Source organism: Diabrotica undecimpunctata, chromosome 1, assembly GCF_040954645.1.
Source record: "Diabrotica undecimpunctata isolate CICGRU chromosome 1, icDiaUnde3, whole genome shotgun sequence".
NCBI lineage: Eukaryota > Metazoa > Arthropoda > Insecta > Coleoptera > Chrysomelidae > Diabrotica > Diabrotica undecimpunctata.
The window spans coordinates 202,923,458-202,942,760 of NC_092803.1; the positions used below are offsets into that span (position 1 = coordinate 202,923,458).

The 19,303-nt window shown below is 33.3% G+C and overlaps 1 protein-coding gene across 1 annotated transcript; it reads left to right on the plus strand.

The window, feature by feature from the left end:
* The first annotated feature begins 210 nt into the window (after positions 1 to 210).
* Positions 211 to 5,562, plus strand: LOC140442156 (uncharacterized). Its single transcript, XM_072533236.1, has 3 exons — positions 211 to 369; positions 433 to 674; positions 5,225 to 5,562. Exons 1-3 carry the CDS (start codon positions 297 to 299, stop codon positions 5,516 to 5,518), a joined length of 609 nt encoding a protein of 202 aa, XP_072389337.1. The 5' UTR covers positions 211 to 296; the 3' UTR covers positions 5,519 to 5,562.
* The last annotated feature ends 13,741 nt before the right edge of the window (positions 5,563 to 19,303 follow it).

A 19,303-nucleotide genomic window follows, 5' to 3' on the forward strand; every position in this document is an offset into this window, starting at 1 on the left:
CTACAAAAGCTTGTTAAGATAAAAGTAATAAACTGCTTCGCAGTGACGCTGCAAATATTAACAGGTAGGAAAATTATTGTCCACACAGCAATTTACCGGTGTTTTAGAAGGTATTTTACAATGCTATCAATAATTAATCTAAAGTGGATAAACTTTAAATTATTAGGAAGATAAATTCCAAAAATAAATCTAAAATTTTAATCAAATCCCTTATCAAATTCTTATGATAAACTGTATGTATCTTAAAATTACATATAAACTGAATCAGCCTTAAAGATTATCATTGGTTAAGATAGATGGACACAAAAATGAAGATTGTTTTATTAGTTTTGTTCGCTGCTTGTCTATCACAAGCCAAAATAAATCAAGGTAAGTTAACATTTTTTGTAAGGTTACAGTAGAATTTTTAAAAATTTATTTTTTATACTCTAGATGTACATTTCGAATGGGTGCAGTATACTGGGGAAATTCCAGACAACTCTATAATAGGCGGAGCTACTAGTGATGGTGATCCAACGTATGTAGCCCGTTCTTTCCTTAGTGCAGATCCAGATGATGTTAATTACTCTGGAAGTGATTACAATGGTTACGTTGCTGGTGGTGTGTTACCTGGAAAAGTTTCGATCAATGTTAGTACTCCGGAGTCAATATACACGCTTACAAACAAAATTGAGGTAAATTATACTTATAGATTTGCTTTAAAGTTTATTTTGAATATATTTTTTTATTTTATTGATAACAGCATCAACCACTTTGGGTTATTAGCTGTACATAGATAATTAAATCTAAACAGTATTTTTGATTAATTGCTAGGTTCACAATTAGGTTAGAATCCCATATTTTACAATTTGTAAATAGGATTTACAAAACATTAATAGTTACAGTTTGTTTAAAACATTAATATGTTTCAAATAATTAAACATATTTGTCAATTTACAATGTGCTCCTAAGACTGCTTTTATATTGTTAGGTAGTCTAATAATATAGGGATTGAAACTGTAATAAATCTAATAAACCACTCTAATAACTGCTGTCACCATTGTAGAAGACGTCTGTCTCAATATCCTTATCAATGTATCTACAATTCTTAGGGGATACTTATCCCTGATTAGCAAGGCTTACTGGTTCCACTAGCCTGGACTGACTGGTTCCGCTCTCGCGGATTTACAAGAGGGTAGCGAGATTTTGGGAGGAAGGGGTTTAAGGACTTCTCGGTCTCAGGTCCTGCAAAGAGTGAGAGGCTATGGGCTTACGTTAGAAGCCGGAGCACTGCAATAGCGAAAATGTGTATCTCTTCTAGTCTCTACCTGTAACGGCCGGGAATAACAAAAAAAAAAAAAACAAATTTCGAGTTTACAATGTATTAAATAGACTGTATACTACAAAATATCAGTTATGATCAATAATGTTTCGATCAGGCGCGAAGGGAGACGAGAAGAGACGAAGCAAGGAATTAAAGGGCGGACAATTCCGTATATTAGATATACCTTGGGTTAGTATATAGATCTTAGTTACCTTCGCGTATTTAGACTCTAGCTAATGAATACGCCTCCAGTTCTACAGGGATTCGAGATCCGTCAGTTTTAAGAAGTCAAAAAGTCGCGCTATCGCGAACTTTCGAATCTCCAGATACCGGCACTTCTGCGTCACACTGTCCTGTCGAGTTACAACAGCGCCCCGATCGCCGCGCCTCTCGCGTGGGGCACTCACAGGCGCCGCGCTCTTACTGGACGTTTGACCCACTTCTCTTTGTTTTTATCTATTTCCAACTCGTACCTTAGATTCTTTTGTCACGTCCGAAGTGGAGATTTGTTTCTACGTTTTCGCTGATTATGCCATCTATTCCATGTGTTAAACTGGATCACGCTATGTAAAACTTCTTAGTCAGCTCAATTCTTATCACTTGTTTAACAATTCGTACCTTGTATTAATTTCTAACAAGGTCTAAAGTGTCGTAATTTTTAAAACATTCAGGCATGTGTTAAACTGGATCAATTGTTTTTATTTGTTTTTTTAATTTGAAATGTATACGTTAAACTGTGTCGAATTTATTCTTTATTAATTTGGAATATATAATAATTACTTAAATAATTATTACTCTTTTCTAGGTTAATTACCCCTTAATTTTTCCTTCTTTATTTCCTTGCTATGTTTACATTACAGTAGTGAGTGTTTTTGTCTTTCACTAATATATTTAGGACACTCTATTAATATGTGTGTTACATTAATGTCGCAGTTACATAAGTCACAAATATTTGCTATTTGGTTTGGAGATTAGGTAGCTGTGAGTTAGTCTGCTATGACCTATGTATATGTAAACGGGTTAGCTTTACAAACAGCTGGCGGTTTAAATTTATCTCACACCAAGATTCAGTTGAGTGTAGAGTCGATTGTGAAAGATTTCATTCGTTTTTCCATTCATTTATCACTTTTTTTTTAAGGAACGATTTGTAGTCGGAAACAGACACAGTTCACCAACATTGAAGAGGCACTGTGTATTGCTTCCCTGGCATGAAAATCTGCTTGTTCGTTTCCTTGAAATCCAATATGTGATGGAATTCATATAAAGCGTACTTGTTTAGCAAATGTAATTGTTCTTTTATTAAAATTCCTATGGGATTTCTTGTATATAACTGTTCTATCGTATGTAATGCACTGAGAGAGTCGGTAATTATGATAGAATTTGGAATTTTTTAGGTACGTATATAAATGAGGGCTTGCAGAATTGAGTATAGTTCTCCAGAGTAAATACTGCAACTGGAAGATAATTTACATTATAATACAATGTTCGGAGTTATAACTGCTGATCCCACACCATCAATAGTTTTGGATGAATCTGTATAGATATTACGACAATGATCTGAGAAAGAAGCAAGTGTGTTGTACGGGGGGGGGGGGGGTCTCAAGCTTATTGTATTTAGAAAGAGTTAGATAACATATTGTAGGAGGAAAGGTCCATGGGGGAAGTGTGACTGTATTTGTCTGATCAAAAAAATTTTGGGAATTGAATATTATGGAGAGAGAGAGATATCTTCTGATTCTCTCATAAAAGGGAAGGTTCAACTTTTATTATTTATATAAATTTCTTTGAAATATCTAGCGATAGTATGATGGAAGTGGGATGCGATTCTATCGCACTTATAGATGATGCTTATGTTAATGATAAGTACATTCTTCTAACATTTAAATGTGGTTCCTCGGTTAAACATTGTAAACTTTTAATGCTGCTAGTACAAAATGCTCCTGTAGCTATCCTTAGTGCTATATTTTGTATGACTTCTAATTGAGCAAGAAGAGTCTTCTTTACAGATGAGTATTTTGAATATTCTACAGTACTTACAGCAGACAATTCTGTCAAATAAATTAAATTTTACAGAAAAACAAAGTTATTTACATTATCTTTGTTACATTTACACATTCAACAAACAGATTTCGTATATTAACTTCAATAGAGTATTAATCACGGGTGAAAACACGATCGTAATTAATTGGATTAAAAAAATACGCAGCTAGATTGTGAGAAAAATAATATTTACTACTACACTTCATCGATATGAAAGATATTGTTAAAAAAATAACATTGTTTTATAGTACAAAATCTATAAAATTTAATACTATATCAAACGAGCGGGCCAGGCATACTAATCGCATTCATTTTTACTGTGAATGATCTAGTGCGGCGTTTCTTAACCTTTTTCACTCTGCGGACTCCTAGAAAATCAAGCACAATTTTAAGAACCCCTTAACAAAGAGCACAGAAATTAATTTAGAACAATTTATTTAAGTAATGAAAAAGCATTTTTATGAAAATTAAAAATATTGTATTAATGTGATGGTTGGTGCTTTTTGGCTAGTAATATTGTTATATTTGGGTTGATGTTTTTACCTAGTTGTAATCTAAAATCGAATTCCAACTCTAATTTGTTTCTGTATTTGTTTTTGTATTATATAAAAACAGTTTATAAAAAAATATCAGAAGAAGCACTGAAACATTTACAGCTTTTCTCATCCACATGCCTCTGTGAAAAGGGATTTTCTGCTCTTGTATATCTCAAAAACCAAAAAAATATCTTTAAAAATTAAGAACCAAGGTATTTAATGCATGCGTCCTACCTGTTCTGACATATGGTGCCCAGACGTGGACGTGTACCAAGAGCAACTTAGATAGAATAAAGAAAACTCAAAGAGCTATGGAAAGACAAATGTTGGGAATATCGTTGAGAGATAAAAAGAGGAACGAGTGGATAAGATGCAAAACCGAAACAACAAACGCTGTCGAACATGCTTTGAAATTAAAATGGAAATGGGCTGGGCATAAGTAAAGATATCAGGATGGAAGATGGAATAAAGAAATTGGCCGCTGGAGACCATATACTGCAAATAGGTCAACAGGTCGACCGCAAATGAGATGGAAAAGACAAACAGAAGACAGAGACCAATGGAGACAAATGGGAGAGGCCTATATTCAACACATGAATAGATTTTGGGCTATAGATAGATAGATAGATAGACAGCTCTGCCTCTCCGCCATTAAGATCGAAGGCGCGTTTGCGAGTTTACCTTCTGATTGTTACTTATTATATGTCGATACATTTACTATATTTTCTTCTAAACCTATTGTAAAGAACAACAAAAAGAATATATAAAACATCAAGTAGCAAAATTATTATTAAATTTAAAAAGGCGTTCTGTAGGACTTAGTTAATTCGCGTAGACGAAAGTGACTAAACAATTCATCACTGCACAACTTTTCCGGTAATTTCCAGAATAAGTGCTAGATTTTTCCATGGAAGCAACCAAAAAACATGTCACGGACAGTACCATCACTATCACAAAAGCTGAAGCTAATAACTCTCTGTCGTAGTACCTTCTTAGACCTCCCAAGTTTATTTATTGAGCATGCTCTTGGATATTTGAACGATTTGTGCGTACATATATATGTGCGTATAAAAAATTCATACAGAGCCCTGTGTAAATGAATGTACAACAAATACATAAGGTTATTTTGCATTATTTTAAGAAATGTACAGAAAAGTAAATATAATATGCTTTATATAATTAATTTGATACCATGTTTTAATGATAATGTAAAGTTATTAACTTATTCTACCCCAAAGAAATTCCATATTTGATTACCTTAAATAAAGAAATATTGATTCCTGTACTGTAACACCTATTTTAAGCGAATTGCAAAAATTAAAATGAAATTTTTCTCTGATTTCAGTTACTGACTGTGGTCAATGACACGAAAGTCGAATGGATTGAATCGTACCAGCATGGATTCATGGAACTCTTCAACTCAGACGACTATCGTCCTGTAAGGATCGGTTGGCAAGCAAATGGGGATATATTTAACTCAACTCTTTATTTGGGTAGCTCTTACGCCGACGGTATCATATACATTGGACACATATTGACGTCGGCAGTCCCAATAGATTTGAATGAATTTTCTTATCATCCATTTTATTCAAATCCTTTCCCAGACGGTCTATATAAAGTTCTAGTTTATTATATTTAAATATTTAAAAAGTATTTTTTTTAATAAATAAAATTATGAATTCATGTGTTTCTTTTTATTAAGGAAATGGTTGTAACTGCCCGAAGTTATTAGCGGTATTGATCTGAAACAAATTTATTATTAAATTTTATACAGTTTTGGTATCAGGAGCTTACAGTTTTGGTCAATAGTCTAGAATTTTCTTCAATCTGATCTTAGTAAAAGGAAAATATTAACAACTATTACAGACTACTAAAGAACTATGTACTAAAAAGAACAGTACTAAAAGAAAATGACATCCAGAAAAAAGTATAAACAGATATTAATAAGAATTTTGCAAAAACAGTTAATGATAGAGACATAGAAGAACAGTGGAACGAAATAAAGACATCTATTACCACAATTTCGTATGAATATCTAAAATCAAAATGATAAAAGAAGCAAGTATGGATAACAGATAAAATACTGCAGATGATGGAAGAGCGAAGGAAATTAAAAGGTAAAAATGACAACTAATACCAAAAGTTGCATAAGACTATACTAAAGGAGATAAAATGAGCATAAGAAGCGAAAGCAGCGGAAAAGTGTATAGGAAGAGAGCATATAAAAAGACGGCAAGACTAGTTCGATGAAGAATGTAGGAATGTTTTGGCAAGAAGAAACAGGGCAAAACTACAAAGAAATAAAGAAAATACCCGATCGCATCGAAAATTGTTGGGAACAATCGTTTAACGAACATGGGAAAAGAAGAAAAAGAGATAGACAAAATATTAATAAAGGAAAGCAGAGGGAGAAATGGGGAAAAAACAAAAAGGGCATCCAAAGAAGAAATGGTTTGAAGCAGTAAATCAAGACTTGTCAGAAATAGGAGTGAGAAATTGGAGACAGAAACCAAAGGACCGAAAAAAATTGAGGAAAATAACCAAGTTTTTAGAAGCCAGGGGCCTACAAGGCCCGTAGCGCTGTTATATATATATATATATATATATATATATATATATATATACTACAACAATATAATATATAACAATAAACAGGCAACAATACATTGGCTTATAGGACAGTCCTTACAGAAGGGATCCTGGTGTTAGCGGGGTAATACCGGACTTTAATTGGATTGCTGGTGTATTTGCTAAAGCGTTACGGATACGTATCACACGTCCAGTAGTATCAAAAGCTAAAGGGGAAGCGTATACAAATCTATACCAGGAAAGGAGAAACAAAGGAAGAAGATATATAGAATAGCCAAACGTAGAGCAAAGAAAGCAGAAGATTTTAAACAGATTATATGTATCCAAGATGAAAATAATAAAATACTAGTTCAAGAAAAGGATGTCAAAAAGAGACGGAAAAAGTACTTTCACAGTTTATTAAATGAAGAAGTTGAAATAAAACCAGTGAGTTACCGGAGATATCGACAGCAATGTTGATCAAAATAACAAACAAGGAAGTACCTAGTTCAAGTGTTCAAGTACTCCAAAAATACAGAAAGATAAAGCAGTTGGACCAGATAATTTTTCTGGTGAAGTGTGGATATCATTCGGAGAAAATTTGTAAAAGAAAGAAAAAAACAAGTTAGCAAGCAGTAGCACAGTAGAGAAGCAATATACAAGTCGAGCCTAGACATGCGGCATTCAGTGAATCACAATTATTCATTATTCGCCGAGCTACTCCGTAAATAAATAAAAAAATAAATTAAAAATAATGAAGATATTGAGTAAGTGGACAAAATAAAATCCTCAGAAGTCTGGATTACTGAAGATCTAAATCCAAAAACAAAAGTTTGATCAAGAATAAAGCAATCAGGAGCAGCCATTTCGAAGATTAGGAAATTTATGACTAGACTTCGGCAAATATGCAAATAAAAATGTAGAAAATATGCGCATAAATATGCACGTGTTTATCCGAAAATATGCAAATATTTTACAAAATATGCATACAAATAAATAAAAAAATCGTAAAATAGTAACAATTTTATTTAAAAAAAAAAGTGTACATAACTAAATATTTCCTACTATTCATTAAGATTTACATTTATTTTAAGTAACTACATCATTTTTAAGTATGAATAAACTTATTTAGAATTATGGTAACAATAAATGACCAAGTGGTGTTCAAAATTTTCTAACAAAAACTTGTGGCTTCTGTCTGAGTACATATATTTATATATGGAAAAACTTCGTTCAACATCAACTGATGTAACGGGAGCATTTTTCAAACTAACCAAAACATTTGGTTCTAAATTAATTGTTTCCGAAATATTTCCAGCTAGAACACTGACTACTTCAGAAAGAATATGGTAACCTTTATTTTTTTCCATAGTAGCTTCAAATTTTTTTAAAATATCTTTTCCAATATTACCTCTAACGTTTCGACAACATAACGCAAATTCTTTTATTAATGCTGTACTTTCGAACAATGACAGTTTTGGTGATTCTAACTGAGTAATTGTTTTTTGAACAAAACTAAAATTTGATTTTATAAATGAAAGTTCTTGTTGAAGCAAGTTACTCTGAAAAGTTTGTTTAGAATCCAAAAGAGATTGGGAACTTTCATCTGTTAACGTATCAATTATGTTCTTTATTTTAACAAAATGATCTGCATAAAAATTAGCTGCTTCTAACCATGTTCCCCATCGCGATAAAATAGGTTGTGGTGGAAGAGGAATGTTAGGTAGCATTTCTTTATAAAGTTGAATTCTTATAGGAGATTTAAGAAATACTTTTTTGATACTGGATATCATGGTATTTACAAGAGGAAACTTTTTTCGTATTTCTTTAAGAATAAGGTATCTTCTTTAAGAACACCAATCAATAAATGAGCAATATACTTTCCTGAGGAATCAGTGGTTTCGTCTACAGATATGTAAAAATAAGTATCTGCAATTTCTTCCTTAATATTAATTAACACCGACGAGTATAGCCCGTTCACATTATTTCTTCTTAGAGACCGATCACTTGGAACATTAAGTTTGCAATATTTTTTTAGAAACGAACTAAAATTTACATTTGCTAATTTTGAAAGCGGTATGTTTGCAGACACTAATGCACGACACAAGTCTTCATTAAAAGTTTCTTGCTCATCTAATTTTTTTGAAGTAGATTGGAAACATTTAGCCATTGAAGTTTGATGTTTTCCTCCTATTTTTCCTTTTTTTGCAATGTGTGAAGCAGTTCTCACATGTTGGTCTATCTGAAATTTCTTCTCACATGCTATCTATAAATAAAAATAAAAACCTTTATTTTAACCCAACCTTTAAAATATAAAAATATACAAGGTGTTTTTGGTTAATCAAATAACTGGTTTGGAAAAAAAAACAATCGCTAAGTGTTTTAAATGCAGTATTAATCCACAAATTAGTTTTTGTTACTAACCATTAGTACATCATATAACTTATTTTAAAATTCAACAAAAGTTTTTTTTTGTTAATTCAATTACAATAAAAATAATTGTGTTTTAGAATAGCTGACTTCATAAAAAAAAGTAAAGGTGAAAAATTTTTCTAAATACACACCATTGTATTGTACCATGGACAATTTTTTCTCACTAAAGGAAGCTATTTTTCATTTAAAAACAACCTACGAGTACTAAATTTCAAGTAAATACGTTTATTGGTTTTAAAGTTATTGTTGTTATTAACTAAAAGAATTTAATTTTTTTTAATTTTAACACCCTGTATCTCGAAAAGTAAATAAGTTTGACCCCTCATTAACTATATCGTTTTGTTCAATTTTTCGAGAAGTATCTACAGTCAAACGTTGTAAGTGTCATTTGGAAACACCCTGTATGTATGAAATATTAGATATTTAATAGAAAATATTAGATACTTACAATTTTGCCACAGACTGAATAGTAGATTTTTCCCATATCCATAGACAGCTCTTTATAAGGTTTAATCCAAGTTGAAGCACTGGATGTCTTAGGCATTATAAAATCACAATCTTCCTTTTTGTTACGCACAACGAGTGTTTACGCTTTGAATATCAAAACAAAAATGATTTACAAATCTAAGCATCAAATTAGAAATGTTTAGGTACCTAATTCAATAAACTGGGAGATTTTGGAAAATCCCTAAATTAGGAACAAAACTATTAGCCGTTTACCTGCTGTTAAGATACAATAAATTGTAGATAGATTTGGGGATTAGATCATAAAATGCAAATGAGCGAACCCTTAGCGATTATCCAATAACTGAATGCCTCAGTGACCGAGACTTTCTAAGAATGTTGAGGGCTACTTAAATTGATCTTCTTTGAAATTGTAAATGTTTTGTACCTGTAGAGATTACGTACTTAGATCATTTCTTGATTAAAATGACTACAAAATTTTATACAAGAATTGAAATAAATTGGTATGTTTAAAAATTTTCAAATACAGTATAAAAATCTGAACTTTTATGCACTTTATGCAAACTTTTATACAAATATGCCAAAATATGAAATATTTGCATAAAATATGCACAATATGCAAAATATGCAATATGCATATTTGCCGAAGTCTATTTATGACTAACCAATCTTCAAATCCGATAGCGGATGGTAAAATGTTATGTCCACTCTATTCTTCTTTATGGTGTCGAAGCCTGGACTGTTAATGTTGACGTAATGAGAAAACTGGAAGCTTTTGAGATGCGGGTTTTTAGGAGAATTTTAAAAATACGATGGACTGATCATATTATGAACGTAATAGTGTTGCACAGAATGGGAAAAAACCAGAGAACTTTTGACACATACACACACACAATTTGACCAAAGTGATTAACGACCATTCACTTTGTACGACCTTCAAAATTTTTCTGTGTAATTTGTTTTGTACTATCGCTTTAAAATTTTCAGATAAATATATTGGAATATGCACATCTTCGGATGTTACATATATCGACGCCTTGATCTGACAATTCTTAGGGAAGTACCGGATTATTCTTAAATATATTTTCAATGTAATATTTTCTACGAAAGATAAAAATGCATAAATGTAACATTGTCAAGACATAGTTGGCACAATTGAAAATCTAATAATACTTTCCGCACTTCTCGATTGTTCTGCAAATTTGAATAATTGAATTCAGGGAATGGTTCTAAGTTTTCAATTCTCAAGAGCTTTCGAATAGCAGGTGCAATAAAATGCAAAAATACTATATAAAAATTCAATTTTATTAGCGGAATAACGCTGACCGCTCTTGAATGATACCGACTGCCCTAAAACACAGCGGTTTATGAAACAGTGTCGTAGTGTGAAAGGAGTTTTGAGTTATTTTTCACCGTTTTTAGTAGAAGTGTGATAACTTAAAAACTTGTCTATTTAGAAATGTCACGTCAACAGACAACTTTTTCAGAAAAAAAAAAGATGAGATATCCTAAATTAAAATCAAAAAAACTTATTGTAAAATGAACAACAAAATCGATGTTTTTGAATATTATAGTGATGTTCCTACAGCCTCTGCCGCTTCTCGCATTTCAACCGCCATCGTTTTCTGCCCATCCATTCGTCTTCTTTGATGGGTCTATCTCTCATTATGTGCCGTACATTTTCTTCCCAAGCAACTGAAGGCCTTTACCTTCTTCTTCTTTGATGTGGTAAGTAATTTAAAGCTTTCTTTGGCCATCTACCTTCATTCATTCGCTTCACGTGACCATACCACACTAGTTATCTCGTTTCAATTCTGTCTACACTGGAATATACAGCATTTGTCCTCCATTAATATCTTCATTCCTGATATGACTTTTTTGGATACACCACACGCTCTTCTTAGAAAATCTATTTCTACTACTTCTATTCTTTTTCTATCTTTTTTCGTGATCTGCCAAACTTCTGCCCCATAAGTCATAAAACGCTCTACCAAGGTTCGATAGATTGTCAGTTTCGTTTCTTGTCTAATATCTTTAGACCATAGTAGAGAGTTTTCGATGTCTCTTTTGGTAGTGCCTTCTTTAGATATTATAGATCCGAGATATTTATATTCATTGGATGTTTCTGTGTTTCTAATTTCCAACTCTGGATCTTCTTCATCATCTCCTATTTTAAGATACTCTGTCTTTGACATATTCATATTGAGGCCCCATTTTTCATATTCCTTCTTTAGTTTTCTAAACATGCATTCCATGTCTTCCTCATTATTCGCTACCACTACCTGATCATCTGCGAAAAATAAAGTTGTTAGACATTTACCACCTCCTATGTCTATTCCCATTCTGGATACTTGTTTGTCTTTATACCCCGAAGCTTCACTTGCAGCCTCATGAATGCATTTTTTAAATTGCTGGTATAATTCTTCTTCCGCTGATATATTTTCTCGATCCATATTTTGTAATCGCTAATGCTTCAAAGTTATGTGTATTGATTTGTAATTGCTGGGCTTCATATTTTTTATCGACGTAAATAGCAACCCTGCCACTAGCTATCTCCGCATTTTGCCCGTGTTGGAAAAGCTTGTGTATTTTTCAAACTTTAATGCATGGTTGGAATCTTTGAAGTTGGTCTTCTTTGAGTTGGAACTCAAAACTTGAGTTTAAACGATTCTTCTTCGAATAATCTCCTAGTTAGCTCCAGTAAGAGCAGAGATTCCATTAGATTTTGGTTCATGTGTTTTAGCCAAGCATGATTCTTCTTCAATAATAGTTTTGGTTTTCTTCTTTCTCTGGGTAGTTGGTACTAAAAATGTAACTTCAGTTTGTTAGAACGCAGAAGGTGTTATTATTTCTATAATACTGCGTTTGGAACCTGTTTTATGTACATTTTCTGATTCCATTATTTCTGGAGTAGGCGAAGAAATGTCTGTGGTTAGTGGTTTATCTGTATCATTATTATTATATTGTAGGTATATTTGGTGCCATGTTATGGGTTGAGAAAGTGAAGATTTGTCATTTATTTGTAGAGCTGTCGTGGTAGGGATTTCATTTCGAGTGGTAGGGATATTGGAGTTTAAGCGATTGTTTGAGAAATGTCCTGTTTCATTACACTTTGAACACAGCTGGCTTTCCTGAGACAAAAAAATACGATATGATACGTTATCACGAGATAGTACTATCAAGTCTGGGACAGTAATATTGGGAGGTGAGATATAGATGTAGCGTCGACAACTAAGAATGTGTATTCAGAGTTGGTTGCCCCAATTCTAAGAAAATTTAAAGAAGATACTAAGTTAAAGCCTTGTTCTTTGAGTTCTTGTTTTATACAATCCTTGATGTTTTCGTCTGCTCTATTTTCTATCTGATATATTTTCTTGTTCTTTTTAAGATAAACTTTTTTCTGCACGTTCTCTCATGTGTAAATAATTAGGAACATAAAAACAACAAATCGGGATATCAGATTGTACCTAAACATTTATTTTGCGTTAATATATGGATATTTAAAAATTACACAAACTTAAATAACCGAAAAATTAAGAGTCATTGACATAATTAATTTTTAAAATAAAGCCTAATACAAGATCTATATCAATAATATACATGAGTAAATAACATGTATGTGAGTATATGCATGTATGTAATAAATTTTCAAGTGTTTTCAATTATTTTATCTTCTCAATGAAGTTTAATAACAGTGATTTTAGTTTTTTTATTACTGATCTTATCACACTTAAAAGTTCAAGTGAGTAATTCTAGAAACGAGCCATATTATTTTCAGTTATTGTCCTTAATTTTCAAGCTATCTTGATTTTATATGAATCAAAGTACACTGGTACTCCCCCAACATATTCTTCACTTAAATGTCACTCTATTACTATAATGTCAATTTTCATCCAACAGGTTTCTACTTTCCATTACCTCATCTACATAAATCTCAAAACGATTTTTAGAGGTACAAGGTAATTACATTTATCTTTGTCGGTGATTTGTCTTTCTTTGTCTATCTCCCGTTGTCTTATATTGTTGGTTTCTATCATTAAGTATCGTAAAATGTGGTGAAAAAATATGATATGATTCATTAAAAAATATGATAGCAAATTGTAAAATTCACTACATATTGTTTACTAATTATTTATTATTTATTTATTATATTTATTATATTTAATCAGATTTAGCCATACGGCTCACACTCCCTCTAAGGGGAAAATTCACTCATCCCAGATACCTACGGTATCAAAAGGATTGAGCTCTGGTGGGACTCTTTCCTTTCCGTGTTATCGAGCCCTAGGTGATTTAATTATTATTTATATTATTATTTATAATGGTTTTTTCTTTGATCGTGAAAAATACAGTCTGTCCACCATTTTTTCTAATTTTCCCACCAATTTTATGTTCATAAAACATCGTCGTCATCTTTTGCTAGAAGTACTTGATGATGAAATAAGATGAAATCATCGTTGCATTGATATTTGGGTTGCACGTTTTTTTTTTCTACAGGCTTTCCCTATTATTGTCAGGGTTTTTGTACCATAGAGAAGTACTGGTAATACGCACAACTAAAAAATCTTTTTTTTCAGACAAATAGACTAACCAATTTCCAGAATATATTCCCCTTTTTCAAATGCAACCCAAAAGTAAATACATACAGCAAAGGAACATACAAAGTTTATATTTATTGTTGATTTGGTTTCCTTTCATTTCCATTGTTATGTAAAGTATAAGATTTGAGAAAATTTTGGATTACTGAAGAAAGTTATGACTTAATCAGTTCGCTGTGCTGAGAAAGTTAACAGCAAATTTTTCCAATATTTGAAGCACTGTCGAAGACAAGCAAAAATACGGTTTTAACTGATAATATATTTAACGTTCATTTAGAGAAATATACAATTATTATATAACATAATAAAAATAACACTCAACATTTTTTTTAATGAGAAAATGAAAACATATTACCTTACAGTGTAATCAATAATTAGATCTATACTCATAATCACTGTCTTCGGTATCTTCATTTGGATTGTAAATGATGATTAATTATTTCGATTTTTACGCATCCAACATTATCTTATTGACTTTTCAACATTTCTGCACATTTTTTTCTAGCCATTGTGATATAACGTAAATAAGTTTTTCCATTTTTTCTGATTGCCAGATAGTGCATCTAATAGCCTCAGATAACTAACGAACAGCCACTGGAATAGTTGGTCTGTTATTAAACGTTTTTTACTGTTTCAGGATCTATTCCGCATTTGCGTAAAACCATATTCCTTTTGAATATAAAGAAGTGAGCGCACGTCCATCCCAAAAGAGAAATTTTATTAAATTCATATTCGGTTTAAATTTCTCTAAGGTGCCATTTTTTATCGAAAGGGACTGTTGCGGAATGACCACTGGCGATGTGTTTACAAGGGCATTTTTCTCTTTATTTATGCAGAAGGTTGAATGAATTAGAAAGAAGTCTGCACTCTTTAAGTGAGTTTAATTGATTTTGAAATATAAAAGAAAAATACATATTATTAAATTAATTTATTGCAGGTATAATACATTTAATTTTACATGAATCAGTAATATGTGATTAGAATTATCTGTGGCTAATGAACACAGTTCGAAGCCAAACCTCTCTGCACTCTGACACACGCACACATAAACACACACACACACATACACAAATTTATTGCATACATTTAGCTATTTTATAGCCAAATTGTTTTGCAGATCCAATCAGTGCCAAACGATATAATTTCCGCGGGAGCTATATGTGATATCTGTGGTTTTCAGGGTTTGACTCCGAGTTGAATAAATTTGGTTTTGACGACATTTCGGCAAGATTAAACTTTCCATTTTCAAGTCAGTTTAGTTCCGCTTCTTCCTTATGTTCGAGAAGAACTGGTTTCGAGACCGCTGTATGCTGTGCTGAGAGGAGGAAGGAGTGTGGGAAGGATAGTGTCATGGTTGAAAAATTTAAGAGACTGATTTAGATGCAGTTCAGGGATAACAGAATTAGCCCCGGCACAACGACTCCAAAAGGTTCTCTCAAAAGATCACACAAATGAAATCGGACTGATCAAAAAGCCGAATGGTGACTATACTGGGAGTCTAACGGAAACTATTAGACAGCTGTTGAAGACCCATTTTCCTGGCTCTCAACAAATACAAGAAGATGAACCGCAAAGTATGCAGCTGGCAGAGGCTTTAAGGGGCCTCAACAGATCTAGCAGGCAACTAGCGGAAAAAATCTTTACACAAAATAAAATCGAATGGGCCGTTAAAAACTTTAAACCTTTTAAATCCCCTAGTAAGGACGGAATATTTCCTGCTTTACTCCAAAAAGGCTTCATGCAAATACAGCCGCAACTACAGCGGCTTTTTATAGCAAGCCTTTTGTTAGGTCACATTCCAAAAACTTGGAGGGACACAAAGGTGGTATTTATACCAAAGGCGGGGAAACGTCCTACAGACGAAGCGAAGTCTTATCGTCCTATATGCCTGACCTCCTTTCTCCTAAAAAGAATGGAAAAACTAATAGATTACTACATAAGAAGTGAAACAGTAGCGAGGAAACCACTTCAGAAACATCAGTTTGCCTACCAGACTGGCAAATCCACTATAAATGCTCTGAATTCGCTAGTCGAAAGAATTGAAAAGACAATAGTGGCAAAAGAAATAGCCCTCTGCGCTTTCATTGACATAGAAGGAGCATTCGATAATACCTCATTTGAATCCATAAAAAGAGCACTAGTAAAGAGGAGCATTGAAGTCTCACTAATACAATGAATTCAGTCAATGCTAAAAACGAGAATCATCACTGCTGGTATTGGAGGAGAAACTGTGACTGTGACAGCGGTAAAGAGGTGCCCTCAAGGGGGAGTATTATCGCCTCTGCTGTGGTCTTTGGTTGTGGATGGTCTTCTCACTAAGTTGCATGATTCTGGTCTTATAACCCAAAGTTACGCAGATGACCTAGTTGTTACAATTAGGGGCAAGCATGACCAGACTATATCTAGTCTCATGCAAACTGCTCTAAACGAAATTAAAAGTTGGTGCTCGAAAGAGGGCTTAAGTGTCAACCCCAGTAAAACGACTTTGATACTTTTCATAAGGAGACGTAAATACAATTTACAGGCTTCAACTATGTATGGCATCACATTAGACTATTCTAAGGAAGTAAAATATTTGGGGGTAAACCTAGATCAAAAACTTACCTGAAAATATTGAAAAATTTTTATCCAGAGCTTTGGTGGCAAGTTGGACCTGCCGCAAGACGTTTGGAAAGACTTGGGGGCCTACAACCGAAAATGACTCTCTGGTCATATAAAACAATAATTAGGCCCATGGTCACAAACGCATCATTCGTATGGTGGCCAAAAACACAACACACAACAGCTAACGCCAAGGGGATCACAGGGGCAATATCAACATGTCACACTGCAGCTCTAGAGGCGATGCTAAACCTTCCTCCCTAGCAGTTCTGCATAAGGAGGGAGGCAGTACCTACCGCCTTAAAACTGAGACAGACACAAATAATGAAACCTGGAGATCTAGTTGGCCACCTGAAAATCTTAGAAGAAATTCCATTGGATTCTAAGGACCCGCCGACAGATGCTATGCCAATCAAATTCGACTTTGAAACACCCTTTGAAGTGGTCATAAAAAACCACCAAATGGGTGAAGAAATTGAACCAAAAGTGAAGGAAGGTTCACTCGTATGGTATACGGATGGATCTAAGATAGATGAAAGGGCAGGAGTGGAAGTTACTGGGCCCAATTTCAGGCTATCTAAATCTCTTGGAAACGCCCGAACTATCTTCCAGGCAGAAATACATGCTATAGACATAAGTGCCCAAGAATGTCTCAACCGAGAGACCCGTAGGGCAAAAGTCTTTATTTTATCAGACAGCCAAGCCGCTTTAAAGGCTCTAAAGTCATTTACATGTGAGTCAAAGTTGGTTTGGGACTGTAAACAATCTCTTAAGAAGCTGGCGGAACGCAACAATGTAACTGCGATGTGGGTGCCAGGTCACAAGGGAATTGCAGGAAATGAGGAAGCTGACAGCCTCGCAAAAGAAGGAGCTAATACCCCATCCCAGGGTCCGGAACCCTTCTGTGGACTATCGAAAAGCCACATCAGAGAGGAACTCCGTACCTGGGAAGTCAATCAACTAAGATCATATTGGTCTAACACACCATGACAAAGGCAAGCAAAAAGGCTCATCAAAGTGTCGCGTACTGCAACAAACTGCCTTCTCGAAATGAGTAAAAAAGATATCAAAATGGTCACTGGCCTTCTCACTGGTCACTGCCCTCTGAGATATCATCTCAAGAAGATGGGCAAATCAGATAGTGAGAACTGTCGTTTCTGTCACAATGAAAAAGAAACGGCAGAACATATACTATGCAACTGCGTAGGAGAGGTCAGTCTGGCGTCCTCTGACATAGGAAACAAGTCACCTAGGAAGCTAATCAACTTCATCAGAAGTATTGGCATTCTAGAGTTTAACTAGATTAAGGTATTCACAAAAGATCTCTATAGGTCGAAGTGTGGTGAGGCCGCATGGCCTTAACGACCTCACATAATCTAATCTAATCTAATCTAGATGCAGTTCAATAGAACTCTTCAGAGCAGCGGTAGATAGAGTAAAGACAGTGATATCCATGCAGGTACCATACCTAGTGATCTAGATTGTGAAGAATTAATCTTAGAACACCAATACACAATAGGCTCGAAGGCACCGTTGTTAATTGCAAGTATATTATGGGTGAGGTCGTTCTTAAAGGTGTGAAACTTAAGGAAGAAAAGATACTAAACAACAAAGAAACGAAATTAAAAAAGGGAACAACTCTTCAAAAACGAAAGAACGCTATGTTTGAATATCAAAAAACAGAAATGTGATATACACAAATCAAAGAGAAAAAATGCAAATGTCATTAAAATAAAATAGGTAAAATTCACTATATCAACTATATACAAAAATTTAAAAATCATAAATATCGCAAAATACACATATACATAAATATCCAGGTAAAGTACTTAAATAAGGTAAATAAATATCGTATGAAACATATGAGATATTGATAAAGTTATTATCACAACACGTGAGATGTCTTACTGATCTCTTTAGATAACTAATATAAGTCCTTTCTTTAATGGGTTAACTTTTTAAAAATAAAAAATATGTTAGTGTAGTTAAGCCACCTTGAGTTAAAAATGTTTAAGCTTGAGACCGTACAATAATATTAAGTAAAATTAAATATTAAACATTTAATATTATGTAATAACAAATGTTTTGTGTAAAACTTAGAGGTCACTGGTTAAATAAAATTATAAATAATAATCGAAGAAAAAATTCAATATTCTGATTGTGAATAAATTAGCGAAAATAGCAAATATTAATTCTGAATTAATTACGAAAATTTGCTGGCTTTACTCATTACTGTTATCTGTACAAAAGAATACACTTACCTTATGAAATATTTGTTTATTAATTATTGTAGCCAGTTTAATAGTTTTGTATTTGTTGGTCGCGACCGACGCCAAGCGCCGAGGCTCAAAAGAGGACGTAACCGATAAACTGGGTGCGTTTCCTTCGCTGTCTCGGTAGGAAGTGATGTCTTGCTTGAGATGGTCAGAAAACCCTCTGACCGTTCTTAGGTGGTCTATGGCACAAGTGGTCCCCCATTAATCAGCGCTATTATATGGCGCTTATGAATGTCGATAATCTAACTTAATGGTCACTGAAATATGATACTTTACAGGGTTTTGTGTGTGCTGGCGATATAATTTCCAAGTAACAAAAGAGAGTCAACATCTTTGAACTTAAAAACAGACATGTGCTAAAGCCAGTTTGACAATGAGATTTTAATGAATAGCAGAAAATAATATCTTTTAAAGTAAAGTAGTTAGAATGTACCATTAAATTATATCATATTATAGTACCGTAAAAGAAAGTAAAAAAATGTA